This window comes from Sturnira hondurensis, unplaced genomic scaffold (genome assembly GCF_014824575.4).
Source record: "Sturnira hondurensis isolate 20B ecotype Veracruz unplaced genomic scaffold, ASM1482457v3 Scaffold0014854, whole genome shotgun sequence".
Taxonomy (NCBI): Eukaryota; Metazoa; Chordata; class Mammalia; order Chiroptera; family Phyllostomidae; genus Sturnira; species Sturnira hondurensis.
Window position 1 is genome coordinate 12,677,775 of NW_028087485.1, and position 27,795 is coordinate 12,705,569.

The window sequence follows — 27,795 nt, forward strand, 5'->3', positions numbered from 1 at the left end:
TCTGGGGACGTGCAAAAACCCTTCAAAAGGTTTTCCTGCATTAGAAGAGACAGCGAAATGAGGGAGGAGAGGCGAGCACTATTCCAGAGCTACATAAATAATTTCCAGCTTTGGACAGGACAGTTCTGAATGTCCTTCCCAGGTGCCATCACACTGGTGTTTATTGGCAGGAAACTGGGAAGAGCTGGTTCCCAGCCCTTGGATCTTGACTGGTGAAGAAGACAGGTTTTGGGGAGAGGTGGGACTCCTCGCAGTGTTCCCTCTGAAAAAGCCCAGCGAGATGTCAGGCCTGCTCTCCGTCTTCCTCCACCTCCTCCTTCTCCTCCAGTTGGTTGCCGCCGTGACCTTTCGCCACCACCGCTATGACGACCTCGTGCGGACACTGTACAAGGTGCACAACGAGTGCCCCTACATCACACGGCTCTACAGCATTGGGCGCAGCGTGAAGGGGAGACACCTCTACGTGCTGGAGTTCAGCGACCAGCCTGGATTCCACGAGCTCTGTAAGCCCCGTGCAGTTCTTGGAGCGTCTGGGGCAGGACGCTTGCTTACAAATGCAGAGACCGGGACGGTTTGTGGGGAGGTCCGTGGACCCCTGTAAAATATCACCTCTTCCTCAGCTGGTGCCAACTATCCCCCACCCCCCCTTAGCTCTCCAACAGCCCCTGCCTCTGGGGAGCTGCAGTCCCATCAGTCTCCAGTTCCTTCCTCTCTTTTGGGTTCCGGCTGCTCAAGACCTTAACGGGAAGATGGACCTCCTTCCCTGCTCCCATGCCATCCCTTCCCTTTCCTTTACCCTTCCTGCCTTGCTAGTATTCTCTCTTTTTCTACCCACTGCCTCGGGAGACATAAGCAGAAACCCTTAGCCCTTCTGATTCTGTCAGGAAACTTACAAGGGTTTAGGGTTATTTCTTTGGGGAGTGACAGTGAGAAAGAGTACGACATCCAGGAGAGGGTTTGAGGTCTGGGGTATTAGTTTTATTCATTGGGTTATTTTTTGTTCGTTTGTTTCTATTGTGAAAACATTGGATGTCTGGATTAAAACTAGAAGTTAGAGAAGGGAAAAAAAGCAAAAAAACCCCATAATCTCAACACTGACAGATGACTGTTGTTAATGTGATGTATATTCTTCCAAACTTTTTCCATAGTTAAACCCCGTCTTACACACAAAGAATTTATTGTGTAAAATTGGAGTCATACGATAACTGCATTTCTCATTTCATAGTCCTTTTTATTTATTAATTTTTTTATGGTAGAGAGAGGAAGGGGTTGGGGAGAGAGAGATTTGTTATTCCACTTGTTTATGAATTCATTGGTTGCTTTTTGGTTGTGCCCTGGCCAGAGAGCAAACCCGCAACCTTGGCGTATTAGGGTGATGCTCTAACCAACTGAGCTACTCAGTCAGGGCCCTCGTTTCGTAGTCTTGTATGAATGGCATCCATGTCTGTAAATGTAGTTCTATATCACCACTGTTGGCTGTATAGCATCCCATTGCATGGTTGCCTTTAACTGTGCATAATTATTGCTGGGCTTTTTTTTCTAATGTCTCACTGCTTTACTTATAAAAATTGTGACATTCAAGTTATGTCAGTTCCTCCTTCAAACTGTCGACCTCAAATCTCTTTCCTGCTCCACTCCTGCACCTTCCACTTTAGCCCAAACTTCCTCACAACCTGCCTAACCTGGGTATCCAACCTGCGGTCCTTGGGCCTCATGCAGCCCACGAAGGCTGTGAATGTGGCCCAACACAAAATTGTAAATTTACTTAAAAACATTATGAGATTTTTTTTGTGACTACATGTTGCAGTGTATTTAATGTGTGGCCCAAGAAAACTCTCCTTCCAGTGTGGTGCAGGGACACCAAAAGTTCGGACGCCCCTGGAAACAACTGCACTAGGCTCCTAGCTGACTTTCTAACTCCTACCTGCCACCACTCTCTAAGCCTTCCACTTAACACAGAGATACCAGAATAATTTTCCTAAATCCTGATGTAACCCTCTCACCTCCCCTGCCCCCTCCCCTGCCCCACTTAAAAACCTTCAATGACAGCCCTACATGAGGTGGATTCTGTCCAGGACAGCTTCAGAATATGACATGGCCGATGGGGAGAGGGGGAGGGTGGTGGGAAGTGGCTCAGGAGAGGCGGGGTGAGTGATTAGGTGGGGACAAGCCTTGCTCAGAAGCCTCACTGGTGTAGCAGGCACCCGCTTTTACTCATGTTGTGTGTTCGTTGTGGAAGGTGCTAATGGACATTGTAGGGCTGGCGCCTCCTTACTCCATGCCCCATTCTGGGAGCCCCCTCTATTTTCCAGCATTCAAACCTTTCTTGAGACCTTTTCATTCAGAGTCTTCTTTCCTCTAATACCTATCACTTAGCCATTCATCCATTTATTCCTTCCATTTATTTGTTATTCATTCCACAAAGATTACTGACTATCTACTATAGTAGATAGTAGGTAGTGCAAGCACTTTTGCAGACTTTCAGTATACAACAGAGAATAAATCAAAGGCCCTGCCCTCAAGGCCTTAATTCTAGCTGGATAAAACTGGCAATGAATGGATGACTAAGTAAATAAATATATTGTATTGATGAAAATAAGTGCTATAGAAAAAAAAACAGAAAAAAAGAGAATGTCATGGAGTACTATGGATTAAGTAGGGGAGAGGTCACTGCTACTTAGGAAAAGCTTCTTTGTCCAGGTGATATTTGAGCATGTCCTGGTCAAAACCTTGGTATCAGGAAGGAAAGTGCAGCGGGCAGAGAAAAGAGCAGGAGTTCGGCGGGGTGAGGAGCAGCGAGGAGGCCCTGCAGCTGCAGCGGAGTGAATGGAGGGAGAGCACGAGGCAGGTCAGAGCAGCATGGTCAGGGAAACCAGGCGGGAGGAGTTCGAGTAGGGCCTCGCAGGCTTTTGTAAAAGTTTTGGCTTTTCCTTTGAGCAAAGTGAGAAGCCACTGGAGGGTTTTAAGCAGAAGAGTGGCATGATCTGACTTAAACAGTGTAAAGACCTCTCAGAGCCGGGGTGAGCAGACTACAGCCCTAGGGCCAGTTATCTGTTTTGTAAATGAAATTGCTTTGAAACACAGCCCCACCTCTTTGTTTTTATATTGTCTATCTGCTTTTGCTGCAAGAGCTGGGTAGTTGTGACAGAGACAATACAGCCCACAAATCCCAAGTATTTACTATCTGGCCCTTTACAGAAAAATTTGCAGACCCCTGACTCAGGAGAACACATTCTAATGGGGCTGCACTGATGCAAGGAGTCCAAGCAGGAAATGTAATAATCCTAGTGTGAGAGGGCGGGGCTTAAACCAAAGTGACAGCAGTGGTTGTTATGAGAAGCAGTTGTATCCTGCATATATTGAAAGTAGAGACAAAAGAATTTGACACTGAGCACCTACTAAGTGCAAAGCACTATGCTAGTTTCTATAGGGCAGTAGTTGCCAACCTTTGAATTCCACGCAAGTTAAAAAATATATTTTTACTAAATAAGAGAGATCAGAAGGGACTAAAATATATTTTCCAAATTTTATTTTACTGAACAAGGATGTTGAAAATACTACCTGCCATCTGATATCAACATCTTTTCCTGAAAGAGGGGATATTTTAACACCAAGAAAGTAAGAATGACACAATATAAGATTAAAGACTTTACACTACAGAAAATTTACTACACGATCCTTGTGGGTTATAGGCATTTTATTGGGAAAAACTGCTATAGGTATACTAAGATAAATAACAAAGAATCATGTCCTAAGGAAAATTTAAAATGACATATAGTAAAAAAATAAAACATGCAAAATTAGGTAAAAGAGTAGAAAGTGGTAAGTACCATAAAAGGGAAGTTCAATAGCAAGTTCACTCCCAGCAAGGGGGGGAGCTCAGGGTGGCTTCCCAGAGCCTCCAAGGATGTAGAGGAGGATTTGAAATATGGAGATGGAGAGGTCCAGAATCAGAAAAATCATGGAGGCAGGATGATGGGTGGAAGGGAAATCATGGAGGGTGGACGATAAATAACTCGACCAGAGCTTTTCTCCTTTCTTTTGAAAGGAGGCAAGAATGATTGTCTTGGAGTGGTTCCAGAGGCTCTTTTCATGACCTCAGTTCTTACTTTAATTGAGCAGTTAACATCGCCGAAGATTAAGGAATGAGACACAGTTAGATTCTTTCCTACTGTGTGCCTCAAAACATAACGTTCTCAGATATTAAGGAGAGATTTTAGTTTCCTAAGTATCAGGAAAATTAAGTTTTCAATTGGGATGATTAGAAACTGTTGTGCTATAATCTAGAGAATTTTATGCGAGCAGGTCTTAGGAACATAACACCCTTCTAAAAAGATTGTCTCTGAGAAGCAGCAAGCAACTGTAAACGCTCCCTGAGCGTTGGGTTCTATCAGACTAATTAGCGAGGTGACTGCTGACGAGTTAACCTCATCCCTGCCCAGTACCCTCACCCTGAGGCTAATAATAACTACTGATTTTCGGTGAAGATTAGTACTGAGCATAAATGCCTAGGACATGGTAGAAGTTCAATGAATGGTGGTCATTACTACCCCTGGCATGGATTTTTGTAGCATTTGTAATTGCAATTTTTGAAAGGGGGTCAGGAATTATTGCAAAAGACCCAAATGAAGCATGAGATTTTCTTTGGTTCCCTACTGAAAAAGAGGAAAAAGGCCCCTTTGCAAGGCCCCTAGGAATCAATGGCACTTGCAAGCTTTCCCCGTTTTTTATTGTTCTGCATGTCTTTCTCACACTTGCAGTGGAACCTGAAGTCAAGTATGTGGGGAACATGCACGGCGACGAGGTGCTGGGCCGTGAGCTGCTGCTACAGCTGTCGGAGTTCCTGTGCGAGGAGTTCCGGAACGGGAACCAGCGCATCGTCCAGCTGGTCCAGGAAACACGCATTCACATCTTGCCGTCCATGAACCCGGATGGCTATGAGGTGGCCGCCGCCCAGGTACTGAACCATACAGAGAATAAAGCCATCTTGAGGAATAAAATAAAGCCCAGTAGACAGTGCATCCTCACTGTCCCACTGTCACTGTCAGTATGAATTGGAAAAATAAATCCAATAGAAATATAATGAAGTAAGAAGGCCCAACCCTGTGCCATGAATGTGGGCTCTCTCTGAGCTTCCCTTCCCTCAGCATCTTTCTAGCTGAACAACTGGTTTTACTGAGAAGGCCAATGAGGCAGTATTTTGACAACACGTTGTAAATTGGAAAATACTATTCAGGTACAAAGACATATTGCAAAATAGACCTCCTTCCTTGAACTCTCAGCCTCAACCCCTAAATGCTCTACTTCCTCCCACAAGACACTTACATTTGCATTTTGAAGGGGGGAGGGGACATCAGAGAAATCAAGCTTTTCCCAGAACTGCAGAGTGAGGAATTCTAGATTCTTCATATTTTTTTTCTGTAGGTCTTTTTCCTCTACTACTATAGTCCTCTATTGCTCAGCATTTTAATTCTTTATTTTAGAGTTGCGTATGCAGGGGAGAGAGAAAGAAACAAATGTCTATGGGCTTTTACTTTATTTATTAACATAAATTCAAAATGTCATTGTGCCTAGCTCTAAAGCAGTGATTCTTTTGTGGCTGTGTGTTAGAATCATAAGTGAATATTTTGAAATACACATTCCTAGATTCATTTTCCTCCCTTCTCGCAACTGAATTAGAATATTCAAGGGTGAAGCTTTACATAATGAATATGTTCCTTTAAAAGGTATGTTTAAGACGCCAGCTTCCGGGTACCGGTGCATCCTAGGACTGAACTGTGAGAGAGAAGGGAGGGAGAGAGGGAGAGAAACATCAATGTGTGGTGGCCTCTCGCACGCCCCCTATTGGGGACCTGGCTGGAAACCCAGGCATGTGCTGTGACTGGGAATCAAACTAGCAACCCTGGACTTCCGCCAAGACCGAGGCATAGGTGGAAACACTGTGCCTTCTCCCACAACCAAGTTTGAATACAACAAAGGTTTGGAGAACAAAGGCACAGCCAAAGAACAGAAAATTGAATTATACAGAAGTCCAACAACTACTAACCATTCGACCGGGATGGTAAGAGGGGCGGAGCCAGCAGCGGAGCAGGGTCCCCCGACCTAGGTGCGCAAGTAGCCCGGACCCAGTCAGGTTGCGGGGCAGACTGACGGCAGTCGCACATTCGTGCACAGTGAGAGGGACCACGCAGGCCCCAGGGGGTGAACCCAGTGGAGGGCTGACGGCGGTGGTGCACTCGCGTGCAGTGGGGTGAAACAAGCGGGCCCAGGTAACAGTGGCAGCTGCGGCACCAGCCACCTGTGGGGGCTGTGGCGGGAGGTGGCAGACAGGACGCCATTGTTTCTCTTTGACCCCGCCCCCACATACAGCGTCGCAACCCAGTGAGTGAGTTGCCCTGCTCTGGTGAACACCTAGGGCTCCGATCTTGCTAGGTAACAGGCACTAACAGCCCAAAAGATGGCGCAAGAAGAACTCAAAGTCCCAGAGCCTATAACTCTAAGCAACTGAGAGATTGCCAGCCTCTCAGAAGCACAGTTCAAGATACTGTTTATCAGGATGCTCACAGAACTGGCTGATTATAGTCACAAATTTGAGGAACATATGAAGGCTAAACTAATTGAAATGAAGGGAGATGTCCAGGAAACAAATAGTGATGGAAAGGAAACTGGGACTCAAATCAATGGAATGGACCAGAAGGAAGAACAAAACATCCCACCAGAAAGGAATGAAGAAATGAGAATTCAAAAAAATGAGGAGAGGCTTAGGAACCTCCAGGACATCTTTAAACGTTCCAACATCCGGATTATAGGGGTACCAGAAGGGGGAAAGAAACAGCCACGAGTGGAAAACTTATTTGAACAAATAATAAAGGAGAACTTCCCCAGTCTGGCAAAGGAAATAGACTTCCAGGAAATCCAGGAAGCTCAGAGAGTCCCAAAGAAGTTGGACCCAAGAAGGAACACACCAAGGCACATCATAATTACATTAGCCAAGACTAAAATGAAGGAGAGAATCCTAGAAGCAGCAAGGGATAAGGGGACAGTCACCTACAAAGGAGTACCCATCAGACTGTCAGCGGATTTCTCAAAAGAGACCTTACAGGCAAGAAGGGGCTGGAAAGAAGTATTCCAAGTCATGAAATCCAAAGACCTACAGCCAAGATTGCTTTATCCAGCAAAGCTTTCATTTAGAATGGAAGGACAGATAAAGTGCTTCTCAGATAAGGTCAAGTTCAAGGAGTTCATCATCACCAAGCCCTTATTATATGAAATGTTAAAGGGACTTATCTAAGAAAAAGAAGATGAAAAATATGAACAGTGAAAGGACAGCAAACTCACAGTTACTAACAACCACACCTAAAACAAAAGCAAACCAAGAGGACAGCTAGATCAGGAGTGGAACCATAGAAATGAAGAACACATGGAGGGTTAGCAACAGGGGAGGGGGAGGAGAAGGGGGGAGAAGGTACAGAAAATAGCATAGACAGTAGGTAGAAAATAGATCGGAGGGAGGGCAAGAATAGTAGGGGAAATATAGAATCTAAAGAACTTGAGACACGTGGTCATAAACTAAAGGGAGGGAATGGTGGGGGAGGGGGTGTGCAGGTGGAGGGGAATGAAGGGGGGGAATAGAACAACTGTAATGGTATAACCAATAAAATATATTTTAAAAAATAAAAGGTATGTTTAAACCTGATTTGTTTTTGGGGGGGAGGGGTATAAATTAAAGTATTTTTCATTTAAAAATGTTTATTTGGGTAGTCATAAATTTTTTTTATTTTTTACAACTAGACTTCACTGCTTTAATTAAATATTTTCAATTTTATTGTGGTAAACACACTCAAGATGAGATCTACCCTCTTGACAAAATTTTAGGTGTTCAATACAGTATCATCAATTTCAGGTGCAATGTTTTCGGCAGGTCTCCAGCACTCACACCTCCCGCTCAGCCAAATGCCTGTTATTTAGTCATCCCCATTTCCTCCTCCCCATAACCCCTGGCAGCCCCCCTCCACTTTCTGATTCCATGGGTCTGACCACACTGTCTCTGTGCTTCCATGACCCAAGAGTATTTTAAACATACTTGAGGGTAGGGGTGGGGGCTGAGTGGAGGCAGGGAGGGGAATGGAGCCAAGGGATTGAATCCAACACAAATCTGACCCTTGCTATCTCACCACTTCCTGCTGACATGACTTAAAAAATGAAGAAACAGAACTTCCTCCCTCTGCTGGAAGTCAGAGAGATGCCTCAAGGCTTGAGTTTCCAAAAGAGCTGGAAAATGTGAAATAGGTTTCGGGGGGTCACCCCAGCCTGCCTGTTCTCCTTCTCTTGGCCCTTCCCTGTATTGCAGGGGGGAAACTGAAGGAGCACTCAGACAGTGCCAATATGTCTTGTGGGAGGGGGTAGGGGTAGGAGGAGGTGGGGGAACCCCCTGCCAGCCCACTACATCCTATATGTATCTTTGGGGAGCCAGTCCCTTCTGCTCACCTGCTCTGCACTTGTTCAGAGGCAGCAGATCTTGAACCTGAATCAAAGGGGACCCATCAGGTTTTCACACTCTAAGAACTACCCACTGTACCCAGAGGAAAGCCGCCTGCATGACTACACAGGGAAGACCTGCCTCACCATCAATTTTAAAGCCAACTGTGGGTAAAGCAGAATAATGCCGCCTCCCACTCCATCAAAGATGTCCAAGTCTTGATCCCTGGAACCTGTGAATATGTCATCATGATGGCAAGGAGAGCTACGGATGCAGATGGAATTAAACTGCTAATCCACCGACTTTAACATATCCTGGGCTATTTGGGTGGGCCCATTGTAATCGATGGAAAGTCCTTTCCATGTGGAAGAAGGAGGCAGAAGGTGGGAGTTGGAGAGATTTGAGGATGTTGTGCTGCTGCCTTTGACAATGAACGGGATCGTGAGTGAAGGAATGTGAGCAGCCTCTAGGTGCTGGACCAGATTCCTCTAAAGCCTGTGGTAACAGGCTCCCAGCCCTGGTAACACCTTGATTTCAGTCCTGTGAGACCCATTTCAGTCTCCTGCTCTCCCAAACTCCAAAAGATGATGAACTTGCACTGTTTTAAGCCACCCAGTTTGTGGTAATTTGTTACAGCAGTGATAGAAAACCAACACACCTCCAACCCTGTTTGTGGGAACCTTCTGTTACGGGAATTCCTTACCTGTCTACCTAACTACTGACCCAGTGTGGGCGGTCATACTGATAGGCAAACCAAATCTCTCTTCATATGAACAGGCATCAGCTGTTGACACAAATAAGCAAGTAGTGAAAAACGCCTAGAAGTGTAAGAAAAAGTCATTATCTCATAGAAGTGAAAAATCAAACTCCAAACTAAAAAATCAGATAAGTGTTTTTCACTGGACAGAACTGATGTAGAAAACATAAGATAACTTCCAAGCATAAAATAAGAGCAGGATCCCTTGAAAAATGAGGAAATCTTAGAAAAATATGAGACTGGTAGTATGTGTGAGTTTGTAGGTGCTCAGCATCAAACCAGTCACCCTGCTTCTGGGCGTGGCCACAGATGGGGCGCTCCTCTCAGTCCATAGGGCTGCGGTGGACACTATTCCCCTTCTCCAGTGCCACCCAAAACATTAAATGGAATTTCAATTTTGCAAGGGACTGTGAACGTGTCTCTATTCCACTACTTTATATATTTTAGTTATTTATATAAACATTCTGTCTCCCTGTATATACTGAGAATTCTTAAAATGCTGGAATCACGTCTCATTATCTTTCCTCAGTGTCTGCCAGAGGGTCCATCAGAGATGGACTTGAGTAAATAAAAATGCTGGTTAACTAAAAGAGTGAATGAGTGAATGAATGAATGAATGAATGAATATATGGTCAAATAAATGATAGCAGATGAAGTGTGAACAGAGAAATTTGGAGTATAAGCATGAGGTTGATATTACTCAGAAGGAAGATAAGCAAGGATACTGTTTTTAAAAGTGGCGGTGGGGTTTTCCAAGTATAGCCACTTTGGAAAAAAGTTTAGCCATTTCTGAAAAAGTTAAACATAGACTTACCTTATAACCCAGCAGTTCCACTACTAGGTGTCTACCCAAGAGACGTGAAAGTGTACACCCACACAAAGACTTGTACGTGAATGTTCACAGCGGCGTTATTCACAATAGCCAAAAGAGCGGAAACAACTCAGGTGTCCATGTACCAGGTTGAAATAGTTTCCCCCCAAATTCATGTCTACCTGGAACGCGTGGTTGTGCCCTTATTTGGAAATAGGTTTTTGCATATGTAATCAAGTTAAGATAAAGTCATGCTGGATTAGGGTGGACCCTAAATCAGATATGCTTGTTGTTCTTATAAGAAGAAAGAAACTTATACAGAGACACATACAGGTGGAGGAGAAGACCACACGAAGATGGAAGCTGAAACTGGAGTGATTTATCTGCAAGCTAGAGAGCACCATGGATTTCTGGCAGCCAGCAGAGGCTAGGAGCGATAACAAAGGATCGTCCTTAGAACCTTTAATGAGCGTGGCCCTGACAATACCTTGATTTCAAACTTCTAGCAGAAGTTTGTTCTCCCAGAACTGTGGGAGAACAAATTTCTGTTATTGTAAGCCACCTAGTTTGTGCTAACTCGGTACGGCAGCCCTAGGAAACTAGGGGTCTATCACCTGGTGAATGGACAAACAAAATGGGACAAACTCATGCAATGGAACTCTTCATCAGTAAAAAAAAGGAAGTGCTAATATTTGCTACAACGTGGAAGAACCCTGAAAACATTGTCTAGTGAAGAAAGCCAAACACACATACTATATGGGTCCACATACGTGGCATGTCCAGAAAAGGCAAATCTACAGAGACCACTGATTCCCCAGGGCTGGAGTAAAAATGAGGAGTGACTGTGAATGGGCCTGAGGCTTCATGGGGTGATAGAAATATTCTCTCAAATTAGGTTGTGGTGAGGGTTGTACAACTCTGTCAGCATCCCAAAATTCATCGAATTGTACACTTCAAATGGGTGAATTTTATGGCATGTAAGTTATATCTCAATAAAGTTGTTTTTAAAAAATAGGGGTCCTCATTATCCCAAAACACCCTATTCTTGTTAGAGCTTCTCCTGGGATCTGTAGCTCCAACACCTGGTCTATGCGAAACTTGAACCACACCAGTGGGTCTTTGGATAAGTTAAAGAGGAAAATGCTGTATCATTGGATGATAGAATAAGCTAATACCTAAAAAGAACTACACAGTGTTCTTCAAATTTAGGATTAAGTCTGGAACCTTCATTTTTCATCTCTCCGTTCTCCCCCTAGGGCCCAGGCACTTCTAAGTACTTGGTTGGCAGGAACAACGCAAATGGAGTGGACCTGAACCGCAACTTCCCCGACCTCAATACCTACATCTACTACAATGAGAAGTATGGAGGCCCCAACCACCACCTGCCCCTTCCAGACAATTGGAAAAACCAGGTATGAAGAGAAATTTGCATAGAGAAGCAGGAAAAACAGCAATTCTTCTGGCAATTTTCAGATCAACTACCTAAGCAAGAATTAGGCATCAACCCTACTTCATATCAGTGTGTCCAGAGCAATAATATCTGTGTCTTATGTCTCCCTGTATTTATTCTCTCCCCCGGTGTAGGGCCCTCCGCAGGGCACCTGCTCACAAGATGTTTGGTGTTAGTGGCCGTGGTAGTGAGGGAGGTGAAAGCGGTATTATACAGTTGTGCAGTATTTTGTAAAATTCTTTTTAGCCAGCATTTCAGTTGATTATCAGTGTTATCCATCCTTGTTTTATAGATGCTATGCTTATAAAAAATAATGTAAATTCACACAGCTATTATTGATGGAATCAGAGTTAAAACCCAGGTGTTCTGACTCCTACCCAATGTTCTTTCTGCTGCACTGAGCTGTTGACAAAGAACTCCAGGATTCTGTAGAGAAATCTCTCTTACATGCGAACTATATGCCCATCAATTAACTATAGAAAGTTCCGAGTCTTACCCTCATGTACAGCTTTTCCTTTTCCCTTTCTATGTGAGCTGAACTACTCCACCATACTCTTGTTTCCCTCACTCTCCCAGTCAGAGGATCCTATTCAATGCTCCCCTGCCTTTCTCCTCAGGAGACCTATAATGTCACCCTGGTAAGGTGACTGGTTTTGTCCTGCTGGTGGGCCTGCTCCTGAGAATAACTACTGTCATCCTGAGAGCATCTTCACCACCCTGTTTTTCACACTGTGTGGGGCAGTTCTAAATGTTCTCTTTGTGAATATCTGGACTTACAGACTGGGGAGAGAAACATAATACAGGTGTAAGGCTTTCTGTTGGGAGTTTTCTAGACGGAATTGTTTCCATTGGAAATGAAGCAAAAGTCATGCTGACGTGTTTAGATTTCAGAGAGCAGCTATGCTCTTGGCTCAAGTAAATACCGAATCAAAAATAACTTTGTACTAGTTGGCATAGCTGGTCAGAACGATGCTCTGATTTATTAATTTATTGAAGTAAAATAAGCTCAAAGAGCCAATAATAATTAGACTCCCACTGCTCCTCTGTCTGAATCTTAGAAGATCAGAAAGAGAATGAGGAGTAAGTCTTCTCTGCACCCAGTGGAACAGGCTTGAGGGAGAGGAACAGAGAGAAGCTGGCTTTGTTCGGATGGAGAGAGGCTTAGGACACGGAGAAAGGGTTGCTCCACAGGGGCCGAGTCCCGGTCACAGGGCAGGACTGGTGCCCTTGGTGTTATACCCATTCTGACTGGCCATAACTCAGCTACATTCATTGACTTCCTCTTGGGATGGAAAAGATGGGGCCGGCACAGCTGACCCTTGGCCCAGGAGGAGCATTAACATAGTAACAGCACATAACCTCCAAGCACCCGAAGAGGAGAAAAAACACTGAAGACTGCAAACCATTTACTTATAAAGAAAGTCCAAGTGGACTCATAGCTTTGAAGCACCATCACTCACTAGCAGTATAATGTACAATCAAGATGGTGGAATTTCACTACTTAGCCAAAACTGGCCTATATTATAGTATTTCTAATCCACAAAAGGTAAATATGGTCACATATTGACATTACAGTAGATGTGCTGGGGAAAGGAATAGGTTGAAAACCGTTACTGCAAAACAGCGTTTTCCACAGTTATTTATCAGAGCTCTACATTTCGGCACAGGTGCCTCCGAAGCCACTGAAGCAGTACAGTGGGTAAGTTGGAGAGCGCTTTCCTAGGGGCCAGAGAGATGCCCAGCTTGGGCTTCTCTCTCTCTGTCCCTCTCATAGACTTTATTCTTTAGAGCAGTTTGGGTTCACAGCACAATTGAGGGGAAAGCACAGAGACTTCCCATATACCCCCTGCTTCCCATCCGGCATCCGGCACCAACATCCGCACTGCAGTGGTGCGCTTGTTACAAAAGATGAACCTACGTTGACTCACCCTTATTACACAAAGCCCGTAGTTTACATTAGCGGTCACTCATTGTGTGGTGCATTCTATGGGTTTGGACAAATGTATCATGACATGTATCACACACAGTGGTTTCACTGCCCTTAATGCTCTCTTTTCATCTGTTTTATATATTAGGATTCTACGTAAGATTTCGCTTTGAAAAAGGGTTCCATACCCTTAACCTTTAAAACCATCATGCAAAAGATAAAAATTTCCCCATCTGCACTTCTCATATCTTTTAGGGCCTGTCTTATTCAGACATGCTATCTCCTCAGGCCACTTCCCAACAAACTTTTTCCAGCGGCTCTCATGTCTCCTCAGGTGGAACCTGAGACCCGGGCAGTGATCCAGTGGATACGCTCCTTCAACTTTGTCCTTTCGGCCAATCTCCATGGAGGAGCAGTGGTGGCCAATTACCCGTATGACAAGTCTCTGGAGCACCGGGTCCGAGGATTCCGCCGCACTGCCCGTACCCCCACTCCTGATGACAAGCTTTTCCAGAAGGTGTGCAGAATGGGGGCCAGCAGCTCGGGGCCTGGAAGAGGAACAGAGGCCAAGTCAGTAATGCAGGACCCTGTTAGGCACCAGTCCAGGGAAAGTAATGGAAACACTGCTTGCTCATCAGGAGTTTACAGTCTAGTAAATTACATTTTGTTTTGAGTGATAAGCCAAAAATTCATGAAAAAGTAAATGTACAGGAAAGCTTTTATAATCAGCACAGTGTAAAAACGTACATAAGCTAACGACTAGCAAGAAATATGCCAAGAAACTAATTGTGCTGGTGGTAAGCGAGTGGCATTATATGTGATATTGGGGGTTCTGATTTGCAATTTTATGGTGGTAAAGCTCTATTAGTGGAAAATGCACATACATACAAATATTTACATAGTAAGCCAAACAGCAATAGAATAAAATTAACAGATTATTTTATAGTTAATATATTATTAGCAACATATAATTTATATACATAATTATTACAATAACATTAATTATAAATTAATCACTTAATGAATTGCACAGAGAATAATACCAGTTATTGCTTTGCAAAGCATGCACATTTCATTTTGTTCACTGTTATAAAATAGTAATGAAAGGGAATTAATAGAGATTCTAAATATGTTCCTCTCTGCCCAACACACAACTCTCACCCCCAAAACATAGTTCTTTCCCTAGTGAAGGCCTATCTCACTTGCTCCTTTTTTTTACAGAACTTTGCTAGAAAATATCACACTTAGAAGAAGATTAAGAAGTACAAATTGCCAATTATAAAAATAGTCACAGGGATGTACAGCATAGGGAATATAGTCAATAATATTTTAATAACTATGTGTGGGGTCAGATGAGTACTAGACTTTCCAGGCTGTTCACTTCATAGGGTACATAAATGTCTAATCGTTATGTTGTAATATATTTGAAATATAACATACTTCAATATATTACACATGCAATATAGTATTACACATGATATAATATGTAAGATAATATATTACATATAACATGATATGCCACAATATACACACATTATATATTGCATGTGTGTTACAATAAAATGTGCAACATATTATTACATATAATATGATATATTATGTTACATATGATATATTGTTATCAATCATTGGTAATGATTATTATTACATAATATATACTTGTGATATTATTAATAGTACATTGTAACATGTGTGATTATATTACATATAATACCATAATATTCTATATGTATTATTATATATTGTATTATATATTGTTTGAAATATAATATTGTATGTCAACTATAATTTAGCCTCTAGAAGTCTAATGCGCTATCCATTGCGCCATGGAGCCACCTATATAATTTAAAAATAAATTTAAATAATAGAAATTAATATATTTTTTTAAAAAATGATACACCTAGCAAGGAGTTTATGTATCATCTAGTGCCACCCCTCACTTGCGCTTAAAGAAATTTAGTCTCAAGACAGTGGAAAAATCAGAATACAGGTTTCTTAACTCTAGTCTAGTACATATACACACACACCCATCTCTATCTTTGCTGGTATCTGCTTTCACTAAGGCAAATACTCAGTTGTTTATACCTAGTGGGGTTTCTTGGCTTTACCCTACTTCTGAGTATGAACGTTGCCATATGCGTTGGGAACACTCAAGGTCGTTTCTGCCCCCTTTCCCTACAGCTGGCCAAGGTCTACTCCTATGCACATGGGTGGATGTACCATGGATGGAACTGCGGGGACTACTTCCCAGAAGGCATCACCAATGGGGCCTCCTGGTATTCTCTCAGCAAGGGTAAGGGGCGGCCTGGGCACAGCAGCGCTGCCACTGAAGTAGAGTGGGGCTCATTTCCCCGGAATTATCTTTTTTTCCTCAGGAAATGACAAGAACACTATAGCATTTTGCATTCAAGTAGAGATCTGAAAATGACAAAGTCTTAAGCTAGTATTAATGGCATTTTGTAGTTTAGGAAAATGACAGGGACACCTTGTAGCCTTTTAGGTGGTTTACAAGGAATGTTGGGGCATGGGAGGGAAATAATGTAGTCAGGTGGTTAAGTGTGGGCTTCAGGGGAACTTTGGGTTGGAACTCAGTTTGCCCGTTTACCAGTTTGGTGACTTCACGCTAATTCCGTAAACTCTCTGAGCTTTGGTTTCCTTATCTGTACATTAAGAATAACAATACTTGGCCCATCAGTTTGATGTAAGTATTGGATAAAATAAAAAAGCATTTGAAGCCCAATATAAATGTTAGGCTGTTTTTAACCAGCATAGGGTTGAGCCGCACGTAAAAACAGGTGAACAGAGCAGCTGACCTGGACAAAAACAGTTCTGGTCTGTTCTCTGTACCCTGCCTGCCCATTTCCCATGAGCAAGAGTTTGCCTGGACATTGGCCATTGATAATGAAGCACAAACCTCCAGCAAGAGGCTTCTCTCTCTACTCCCTGGGCCCTCCCCATCATGAGGAGTTGAGACAGAACCTCTGCTTATGAGCTAACTATCAGTAGAGGGAACCTAAGATGCAGAAGAGGCTGAAGCAGGAAGCTGGGATCTCTTAGGAATTCCGTTTTACTAGTTGCCTTTCCCTCTCCTCTCAGATCTGACTTGGCCAGAGACCAGGTAGCAGAAAGCTTGCTAGTGAGGACTGAGCTAATAGCTGGCCCTATAGAGACTGGGGAGGAGGAAGCTTGGGGAGTCACCATGTACAGGGAAAGTGGCTGAGAATTCACTTGAGCGCAAAGCAAGATGTTGTTGAACTTTACTTTCTTTAGTTTGCTTTAAGAAAGCAATAGTTTTCCCCCCAAATATAAAATATCAAATATACTTTTTCAAATTACACTTGTCCCTTCCTTCCTATCATCCTCTGGGATGCCCCCACTGAGAATCATTGCCCCAAATTAAACTCATACAATTTCAAGGTCATTAAGCTCACTAAAACAGTTGTTCCAACAGTGTGGTCCGTGGCCAGCATCATCAACATTGCCTAGTACTTGTTAGAAAAGCACATTTGAAGGCCCCACCCCATACCTACTGAATCAGAAACTCTGGGGCTATGGCCTGGCAACCCATGTTTGGCTGGGAGATGCAGCCTTCTGGATGATTCTGGTGCTGAGAGAGAGGTGACATAACAGTCTGCAGGTGTTTTCCAACTTTTTGTGAAAGGTGCTTGCACACATTAGCTCAGAGAGCAGGTGAAAGTTGATTAAACGGGTATTTTTTCAAGTTACCATCATTCTATTGTGGAGAGAATAAATATGCACTGAAAACAATTACAGAGCAACAAATGAAGTATAAAATAATGTCAAATACTATGAATATGTGGTGGGTCACTAAATAATCAGAGTTTTCTGTCTAAGTTTCCACCAGTTGCCAGAATTTTGTTTATTTACTTATTTATTCATTTATTTACTTATTTTAAAATATATTTTATTGATTATGTTATTATGGTTGTCTGATTTTCCCCCTTTATTCCTCTCTGCCCTGCACACCCCCTCCCACCTGTATTCCCCTCCTTTAGTTCATGTCCATGGGTCATACATATAAGTTTTTTGGCTTTTACATTTCCTATATTATTCCCAACCTCCTGCTGTCTATTTTCTACCTACCATTTATGCTACTTATTCTCTGTATCTTTTCCTCCTCTCTCTCCTCCCATTGCCCTGCTGATAACCCTCCATGTGATCTCTATTTCTGTGGTTCAGTTCCTGTTCTAGTTATTTGCTTAGTTTGTTTCTGTTTTAGGTTCGGTTGTTAATAACTATGAGTTTGTTGTCATTTCACTGTTCATATTTTTAATCTTCTTTTTATTATATAAGTCCCTTTAACATTTCATTATAATAAGAGCTTGGTGATGATGAACTCCTTTAACTTGACCTTATCTGGGAAGCACTTTATCTGCCCTTCCATTCTATATGATAGCTTTGCTGGATAGAGTAATCTTGGACAGAGGTCCTCGCTTTTCATACATGACTTGGAATACTTCTTTCCAGCCCCTTCTTGCCTGGAAGGTCTCTTTTGAGAAATCACCTGACAATCTGATGGGAACTCCTTTGTAGGTGACTGTCCCCTTATCTCTTGCTGCTTCTAGGATTCTCTCCTTCATTTGAATCTTGGCTAATGTAATGATGATGTGCCTTGGTGTGTTCCTCCTTGGGTTCAACTTCTTTGGGACTCTCTGAGCTTCCTGGACTTTCTCAAACTCTCTTTCCTTTGCCAGACTGGGGAAGTTCTCCTTTATTATTTGTTCAAATAACTTTTCAATTTCTTGCTCTTCCTCTTCTCCTTCTGGCATGCCTATGAATCGGATGTTGGAATGTATAAAAATGTCCTGGACGTTCCTAAGCCTCTCCTCATTTTTTGACTTCTTGTTTCTTCATTTTGTTCTGCTTGAATGTTTATTTCTTCCTTCTGGACCAAACTGTTGATTTGAGTCCCAGTTTCTTTTCCATTACTGTTGGTTCCCTGTACATTTTCCTTTATTTCTCTCAGCATAGCCTTCACTTTTTCCTCTATTTTGTGACCATACTCAACCATTTCTGAGAACATCCTGATTACCAGTGTTCTGAACTGTGCATCTGATAGGCTGGCTATCTCTTCATCGCCTAGTTGTATTTTTTCTGGAGCTTTAATCTCTTCTTTCATTTGGGCCATTTTTTGTTCAGTTGCCAGAATTTTAGAACTAAAAGATTTAACATAGAAGCATGAATTTCCATCTTAACTTGGTAAATTAGCTGTAGGGGTCTTCCTGTAACCCCTCACAGTCGGGGATCTGTTTTCCTACAGGGTATAAATGGATAATTTTTTACCCAAATAAATTTGTGATATAAACACCATTCTAATAATCCGAAACATGTTTTAAAATAATTAACCCAACTGCATAGTGTAGAAGATAGAAGCAAGCCAGCATTTAATGGAGACAAAATGTAGCTGCCTTCTGCTTTCTCAGGTCCTTGTGTTCCTTGGATAACTGTTTTTTCAGGTTAGTGCTGTGTTCTTTGGTAGGAGGGATGTGAAAGCAAGATATTTGTCTCATCTCTAACCTCCCAGGTCTGAAGGACATCACGGTCCAAAAAGGAAGTCTGCCCCCGAGAAAGCAGTGTGTGTGCATAGTCTAATGTTAAAGCACCACCAATGAGCAGGCTTTGGATGTGCTAATGGAGACAAGAAGTGAATTTAAGTCATTAAACAGAAAAAGAAGTTGAGTGTAGAGATGACAAAAATGGGCATTTATGAAGAGAGAAAAATTGGAACAATAAAATTGCACATGAGCTGGGATATTGGGAAAAAGTTTCATGGAGGAGAAATAAGTGGAGATCAAGAGTAGAATAGAAAGTAGTGAGGTGTGTATGGAGAAATTGTGATTAAAGAGAGTTGAGATGGGGCATCAGTTGGGTGGGAACCTGGCTATACAAATCAGCCACTGTTCTCTTTCCCCTAGGAATGCAAGACTTTAATTATCTCCATACCAACTGCTTTGAGATCACTCTGGAATTGAGTTGCGACAAATTTCCCAGCGAAGAGAAGTTACAGTATGAGTGGCTGGGTAATCGGGAGGCCCTAATCCAATTCTTGGAACAGGTAAAATTGAATTCTTTAATCTTCATGGTTACAGAAGGAGAAGACTTGTCCAATGGTAGGTAAGGTTTTCGGTGCGGCTCAGGTCTGACTTGTGCTCTGACCCGGCAATCAATCTGGGCTGCTTCTACCAATGACATGTGTCCATTCAACATGATCGAGCATAACTATCTGTCAGAAACTCTGTGACACACTGGGGATCATGAATATAAACAAACAAATATCTGTCCATGTGGAGTTTATATTCTAGTGAGAAAAGATAGACAGACAATAAACAAAGTAATACATTTTATGAACTGTTAAATGCTATGAAGAAGGCCAAACAGAGTAAGTGATATTTAAACAGACTGAAAGGAGGTAAGGGAGAGAACCATGCACATATCTAGAGAAAAGGCATTCCTCACTGAGGACACAAAAGCAACGATAAGATCAATGACACACACATGAAAGATGCTCAACATCACCAGTCTTGAGGGAACCACAAATCAAAACCACAGTGAGATACCACCTCACACTGTCATGGTTAGGATGGCTACTATTAAAAAAACAAGCCCTGACTGCTGTGGCTTAGTTGGTTGGGCACCATCCCACAAAGTGAAAGGTCACTGGTCTGATTCCTAGTCATGGCACATGCCTGGGTTGTGGGTTTAGTCCCCAGTTGGGGCACATGCGAAAGGCAACCAATTGATGTTTCTCTCTCACTTCGATGTTTCTCTCCCTTTCTCCCCCCCCTTCCCCTTTCCCTAAAAATAAATAAATAAAATCTTTAGAACATGACAGGAAATAACAAATGTTGACAAAGATGTGAGAAATTGGAACCCTTGTACATGATTGGTGGAGATGTAAAATGGTACAGCTGCTGTGAAAAACAGTACTACAGTTCTTCAAAAAATTAAAAATAGATTTCCTGCATGAGCCAACAGCCTACTTCTAGGTATATACCCTCCAAACCGAAAGCAGAACTTCAAAGAGATATTTTTTCATAGTGGCAGCATTCACAAAAAACAAAAGGTGGAAACAATCCAAGTGTTCAACAAAAGATAAATGGATAAGCAAAATACGATATATACATAAATGGAATATTATTTAGCCTTTAAAAAGAAGGAAGTTCTGCCACGTGCTACAACATAAATAAACCTTGTGGACATCACGCCAAGTGAAATAAGCCAACCACAAAAGGAGAAACACCCTATAATTTCACTTATACAACATACCAAGAGTACTCAAATTCATAGACAGAAAGTAGAATGGATTTCAGGGGAAAAGGGGAAGGGTTTACAGGAACGAGTATGAAGGACACATGGACAAAAACGAGGGTGGAAATGGGAGGGAGGTGGGGAGGGTGGGGGGGTGGGCTGGGACGGGAGTAAAAGACAGAAAACTGTAGTTGGACAACAATTAAAATAAAATATAAAAAATTGAAAGAAGGAAAGAAAAAAAAGTAGAATGGTAGTTACCTAGGTCTTAGGAGAGAAGGAGATGGGACTCATTTAACGGGTAGAAAGTTTCAGTTTCTGTTTTTTAACTTTTTATTGTACTTTTAGAGTTTCAGTTTTGCAGGATGAAAAAGTTCTGGAGATTGGTTATACAACAATGTGAATATACTTAACACTACTGAACTGTACACTTAAAACGGTTAAATAGTAAATTGTATGTTGTTTTATCACAGGACACCAGTGTGGCCGGAATAGTCAGTCACAGGAGGATGGGTGGGACAGGGTCGCAGGGGGCAAGCCCAGTCGCTGACTGAGCTGTGGCTTTATAGACCATGGTAAAAAAAAACAAAACAACAACTTTAGTTTTTGCTCTGAGTTGGGTTTTGAATAGACCGATGACATGATTTGACTTAGAGTTTAACAGGATCCTTCTGGCCAGTTCAGGGGTCATTAGGATAATCCGTTTGAAAATCAAGTGTAAAAGCCTATGAGACAGGTCTCTGGGGACTCTGGAACACTGTGTCCTGTTCTATGGCCATAGTTCCACTGTGAGTTTTTTCCTACAGGTACACCATGGCATCAAGGGGATGGTGCTTGATGAGAATAACAATAATGTCCCCGAGGCTGTCATTTCTGTCCACGGGATTAACCATGATGTCACTTCAAGTAGGTGGCCATCATCTAGTGGGGCAAAAAGGAAGCTGCCACTCCTTCTTGTTCAGCCTAATCAGGAGGCCCAATCGTAGCCAGTGAGATTAGCAGGGACATCAGGGCCACTGCGGGCTGGGGGACTGGAGGGAGGAAGGGTAATAGAAATGGGAACATGGAATTAAGAGGCAAGGACCGGGAAGATGCAAGTGCAACATCCCTCTCAGCATTCAGGAACCAGCTCCTCATGTCCCTTTGTTAGGGGTGTTTTCTGGCTTTGAAGTTACTGGTGTGAAGTTGGGTAGAAAAGAAAGGGGCTGTGAAACGGGTGTTTAGACTTGTCCCCACCCCTGCGCCTCACTATACCTGCATTCAGGGCCAGGTTAGCAAGTGCATTGTGAACTTGGCCCAGGGCAAGACTCACAGAACCTCCTAGGATGGTGCAGAATATCTCACGGCACAAGGGTGTTGCAAACTGCCCCTGCCCGGTTTGACCGCGCACGACTTGTAGGCGTTTTTGATTGTTTTGCTTTTAAAGTAAAGCAGTAGCTACCCATGGTCAGGGGCAGTGAGATCAGCCTGCCTCCCGCCCACAACCTCGAGACCAGCAAGGCTCAGCCACATTCGACCACACCAAGCAGGCATCTTACAGTTCAGTGTGTTTAAACTAGAGGAAATCTCAGCGTTAAGGAGATAACTTATGTTCACGATGACCCCAACACATCCTACGTGAAAGACTCATTGAAGGCAAAGGCAGTGATGTTCTAAAGGCAAAATTCTGCAGCCTCATAATTAGGCATCAGACCACTGGCTGGACCCAGGACTGTTTACGGATCAAAACTCAGGCATCTCTAAGAGCTTTGGGGCTTGCTAGATCCTTACCCCTTGTTCACGCAAGGGTAGGGAATGACTCTGAAACATTCTAACCAATCAACACATATTGGATACCACTAATTTCACCAATAAAGGCCCATTTCTAATACCCATGTGCCAAATTAATAAATTGCTCACTTCCACATTGAAAAAACTCATCACTAGCATTCATCATACTACCTAGCAAAGCATCTGGTGTTGATTAGAAATAGGATAGATAGCTGAAGCCCTCATACTAGTGCATCCAGAATCGGGCCTTTCCGATGCACTGCTACCTACTCTCCTGCATGTGAGCCCCAGTGAAGAAAACGACAGGCCTGGGGTATGACTTAAACTGTACTACATGTGCATAATCGATACTGCTTTCGCTAACGTGTTTAAAGTAAGTTAAGTTACAGTCATTTACTAGGGGGCAGAAAAGAGACTTTCTCATTATGTATTGTCTGTCTTGCTCTTAACTGCATTTCATTTCAATTATTCATTGCTGTATACTTAAAAGAACTTTAAAGATACGATCGCAGTTGGTTCAAAAGAGATGTGGTGTCATTGGCCAAAACACTACATCCCTGCCACAGAGAAACAGGCCTCCTTTTGTATTGTATTTCCCCTTTGGAAGGTGATGGAAGGAGTATTAAAAATGGGATTCTCAAAATCAGACCTATATCGGTCACTTAGCCCAGCCCTCCCACTCCATGTAAGGTCACACGCATGTGACGCAGCAGGTCCTGCAGGCTGGGCTGCTCTCCCAAAGGCCCTGGTCCAGTCTCTGCGCAAGGCCTCCCAGTGTTATAAAATGGTCTGTTTCTTCTTCAGAAACTCTCTGTGCCACAGTAGTTTTTGTTTCTGTCGAGCAAAATCTTCCTCCTGGTAACTTAAACCGGAAGTTTTCATGCTTATTTCCTTAGGTGCACTTTTCTTCACAGTAACTTCTCAAACATTGAAACAGAGGTCTCACGGATTCCCTTTACCAGGCAGCCTTTCTCCTGGTGACCCTTCAATGGACATGAGTTTTAAAGATACAGGGTCTAGAACTAAACCAGTGCCCTCCGTGCAGAGCACTGTGAAACTCCTGTTTCTCTGAAGCTGAGGCCCACTTTCCTATCATGTAAAGTAGCCTATGATTGTTTTAGATCTTAACCAGTTTCGTCACACTATTAAGAAAAACTAAGCCTGAGGTCAGCTAAACCCCCGAGATCATTTTTCATATAAAGGTCCTGTTTGGGGCAGTTTCTAATCGTATTCCTGTAACTTTTAGGTGATCAGGGCGATTACTTCCGGCTGCTGCTTCCAGGCACCTACACTGTCACTGCCTCAGCACCTGGGTTCAACCCAGAGACCGTGACTGTGACCGTGGGTCCAGGGGAACCCAAACTGGTGAGTTAGGCTGACCTTTACAATGAAGGTCACTTATACAAAGTCACAGACAACCAATTGCATAGTTCTAATCTTTGCCAGTGTTCCTTCTTTCATCAGAAAAAATTCATTGCTCTCATATTCTAATCTTCCTTTGTCACTTTCCTTCACCACTTCCCTCTGACTTTTCATTTTCTTCTGTTTAACATAGCATAGTGATTGCATAGCACTGTCTGCATCTAAATCCAGCTCCTTTGTCCACAGACCATGGAAAAATTACCCACCTGCTCTCATCCTCAGCTTCTCCCTCTGTAAATTGGTGGTAACAGTACCTCCTGCACGAAAGGCTGAGATGAGAAAGTGCACATAAAGCATGCAGCACACTGACTGGTGCACAGAAAGCGCCCAACAAATGTTTGCAACATCCCAGGGGCCTTGCCCAGACACGCAGGCTCCCTCCCATGTGTTGCATTCTTCTGTGCCATCAGCAAGGGCTACCACCAGATGGCACTCTGCCCCCTCTGGTGCCCTGTGTGCCCAGACCGCTGCTTCCTGCTCAGCTCAGCCAAGAACCAGCTGCTCTCCAATATTCAGCTCTCCATGGCTATCTCTATAGGAGAAGCAAAGGACTTCTTTCATCTACCACCTGGACCTTTTTTTCTGAACAGGTTTTATTACTTACAGAGGGGATGGGACGCCATCCTTCTTGACTACAGCCTTCCTGATGGCTGCAAGGACATCTTCTTGGCATGGGTGTGTGTCCCCACTCTTGTCTTGATGAGTTTCAGGGCCCTCTTGTCCTTAGAGACCTGGAACGGCTCCGTGGTCTGTGGCTCATAGGGGACAAAACCACACACCTCTCAGATCCCCTCCCTCACACACTTGGAGTGCTCGGTTATGCTTGCTCACGTTCTCGGTCATCTCAGGGCCCTTGGTGAGGCCCAAGGCTGGGGGGTCACGCAGAGCCGGGGCTGCTGCTCCTCCTTGGCTGCCGTGGTGGAACCAGCCTGCACCTTCTGAGCTTTGGTCATATTAGATTAGCATCTTAGAGCTGAAGAGGCTCAATGATCACGGGCTCTAATTCTCAGATTTCTCAAACACGGAACAGATAAGACAGTCCTGTTTAATGAGCATCTGCAGACCTGCTTTCTTAAAAGTCAGTGCTGCCCTAGGGCCGCCTCACTCTGTCTGGCTTCTTCTCTGCACAACCCAAGAGCTTAGCAGACCCTCCCTCTTTCCCTGTTAACTCAATATGGTCAAGTAGCTTGTCTTTACAAATACAGTTAGTTATAGGCAGGATTGAAACAAAATTTTAAAATATTTTATTTATTTATTTTTAGAGAGAGGGGACAGGAAGGAGAAAGAGAGGGAGAGAAACATCAATGCGTGGTTGTCTCTCATGTGGCCCCCACTGGGGACCGGGCCCACAACCCAGGCATGTGCCCTGACTGGGAATCGAACCAGCAGCCCTTTGCTTCACAAGCTCACGCTCAATCCACTGAGCTACCTCAGCCAGGGCAGGATTTTAAAATTTGTTATTATTTGTTATTTTAATATTTGTTATTAAAAAGTAATAACTTTTGAAGATTTTATTTATTTACTTTTAGAGAGAGGGGAAGAGAGTGTGAAAGAGGGAGAGAAACGTGGGAGAGATACAGGGATCAGTTGCCTCTCACACCCCCCCCAGCTGGGGACCCGGCCCACAGCCAAGTCATGTGCCCCGACCCGGAATCTAGTCAATGACCTTTTGATTCACAGGCTGGTGCTCAATCCACTGAACCACCCCAGGCAGGGCTAGGTAGGATTTTTTTAAAACTGTTTTTTGAACAGTTACTATGTATCACACAGTATATGGGAGCTTTCCAGAACTGTCTCATGTAACCTTTACAACAATCCTGTAAGGTAGATACAAGGATCCCCATCTGTGGCTAAGGAAACTGAAATTTTGAGAAGGCTAGAAACTTGTCCACTATTACAGAGAATAAGTGGTGGGAGCCATGATCCGAACCCGTCGGGATTTCAGGGCTGTCTCATTTGCCAGCGTGTTACAGGGTCTCGTGCTGGGCTTATAACCTGTGTTCATAAACCTGCCCCTTTTAACACAAGGATCAGAGTAAAGAATTTTTAAATCCTTTGAAAATTCCTCAGAAATTGCTAGATAGTTTCCCGTTTTCCTTTCCCAGTCCCTCCACTCCCGTCTCCTACATATTATAAATGACTTCCAGGAAGAGGCAAAAAGCAAAGGGTAACGCTTCCATTTGCAGCCTGTGCCCTGGCCCCAATTTCCCAACAACGTATTCTCTTTCTCTTTCTTCTTGTGATACCCTGTGTTCCTCATCTACCCTAAAATCAAATGGCGGTTAAGCAGCTGCGTGCGTGAGTCTCGCATTAAGGAAGTCTGTTCAGTGCCAAGTGCAACCAACTCCAAATCTTCTAGCTTAACATACTCTGCTTCGAAATATTTCAACTCCTGTGTCATATAGCCTTTACCCAAATTAACATAACCCATTATTGTATTGAATATAATTCAAGAGAGAGCCTTTTGGATGCAATTCCCAGATACTGTAACAACTAAGATTTCATCTAGTCATCACTGTAGAATCTCTCTTCTCATTTTAAAGCAGAGACCCACCTGGCCAGGTGAAGAGAAAAGAAAAAGGTCCTTGACTAGAGGGTTTTCGTGTCACAGTTAAGATTCATATGCCTCCCAGAGCTCAGGGCTCTCCCCTTTGGTTTCCCCACAGCCTTCTAGATTCACAGTCCTTTCCTCTGCCTCTGTCCTTCTGCCATTTTGTTCGTTCTCCCTCTCTCTCCGCCCTCACCCCTCCCTCTCTCTCTCTCCTAGTTCCCTGTGTTACTGAAGAGGAGATAGCAATGCCAGAGCCCTGGCCTCTGACTTCCCCTGCTCTGGGGAACTAGCAGAAAAGCTGGCTGTGGATTTTTCTGGAAGGGGCAAGACATAACCCCATGGAGAGCCCTCTTAGTTGCAGGTTTTTTAACTCCCAGCTGGCTTCAGAGGCTGGTACTACTCCAAGGACTTGAAAGGCAAGGCTGCCTCAGGGGAGTGTGGTTGGGGCACTGAGCCACTCCCTCTGCCTGTGCTTCCTGGGATGGCCCGCAGCTCCGCACAGCCAGTACCCCGGCTTGTGGGTCAGTACCAGCTTTGCATCTGTGTGCCCAGTGGGGGGTGGGGGGGGCGGGGGGTGGCAGTGTATTCCTGGAAATGATGCATTAATGCACACAGACATTCAGGGCCTAAGAATCCACACTAACGATCTATGTCATCTCTCCTATCTATGTCTGAACCATTAGGACAGAACATTTAGTTCCTGGGGCCTGAGGCCAGAGCATGCCTGAGCACGACACCTGTGACTTGCACAGTCAGCATCTGGGGGATCGTTAGGGCAGCACAGTGCTTGTCTGAGGCAACGCTGTTGGTGAAATCATGGTTTGAGGCGTAGATAATGTTTTTTTCTAATGCACATACAATAAGTGAATATTGAGTTCCTCCAGATACACCCTGTGTATCACCAGTGACTATGTAGTACTTTTAGGGGAATATTAGCCAAGCCCATGTGCCGACAGCAGGGCTGCTCCGGGTCGTTGCTGTGATAAGTCTCCTTAGTCCCCAGCCCTCAGAACCTGCAACTCTGGTGAAACCGGGTCCAAACAGGCCTTCCCTCGATTTCAATTACAGGAAGTGGAAAACTGACTCCTCCACTCTCCTAACTTCCTCTTCTTTTCTTACAGGTTGATTTCCAACTCAAGAGGAGCATCCCTCTAGTAACTGAGTCCCCAAAGCAGCACCTGGAGGCAGAGTCTGACCAAAGCAAGTACAGCCCTGGGTAGCCAGGTGAAAAGACACGGAAATGGCAGCGGCAGAGTTGCTGCCTGGGGAACACTTCGGAAAGGTTTGGTGCTGCTCTCCGGTCAGATGAAGCATTCTTTCTATTTTATTACCTGGGACATATTTAAATATAGACATATT

At 43.6% G+C, this 27,795-nt stretch overlaps 1 protein-coding gene across 1 annotated transcript; it reads left to right on the plus strand.

Moving 5' to 3' along the window:
- Nucleotides 1-5: 5 nt before the first annotated feature.
- On the plus strand, nucleotides 6-27,795 carry CPN1 (carboxypeptidase N subunit 1). The gene is made up of 9 exons (XM_037064179.1): nucleotides 6-503; nucleotides 4,761-4,957; nucleotides 11,304-11,459; nucleotides 13,759-13,941; nucleotides 15,606-15,717; nucleotides 19,361-19,500; nucleotides 21,500-21,599; nucleotides 23,710-23,828; nucleotides 27,558-27,795. Exons 1-9 carry the CDS (start codon nucleotides 281-283, stop codon nucleotides 27,654-27,656), a joined length of 1,329 nt encoding a protein of 442 aa, XP_036920074.1. The 5' UTR covers nucleotides 6-280; the 3' UTR covers nucleotides 27,657-27,795.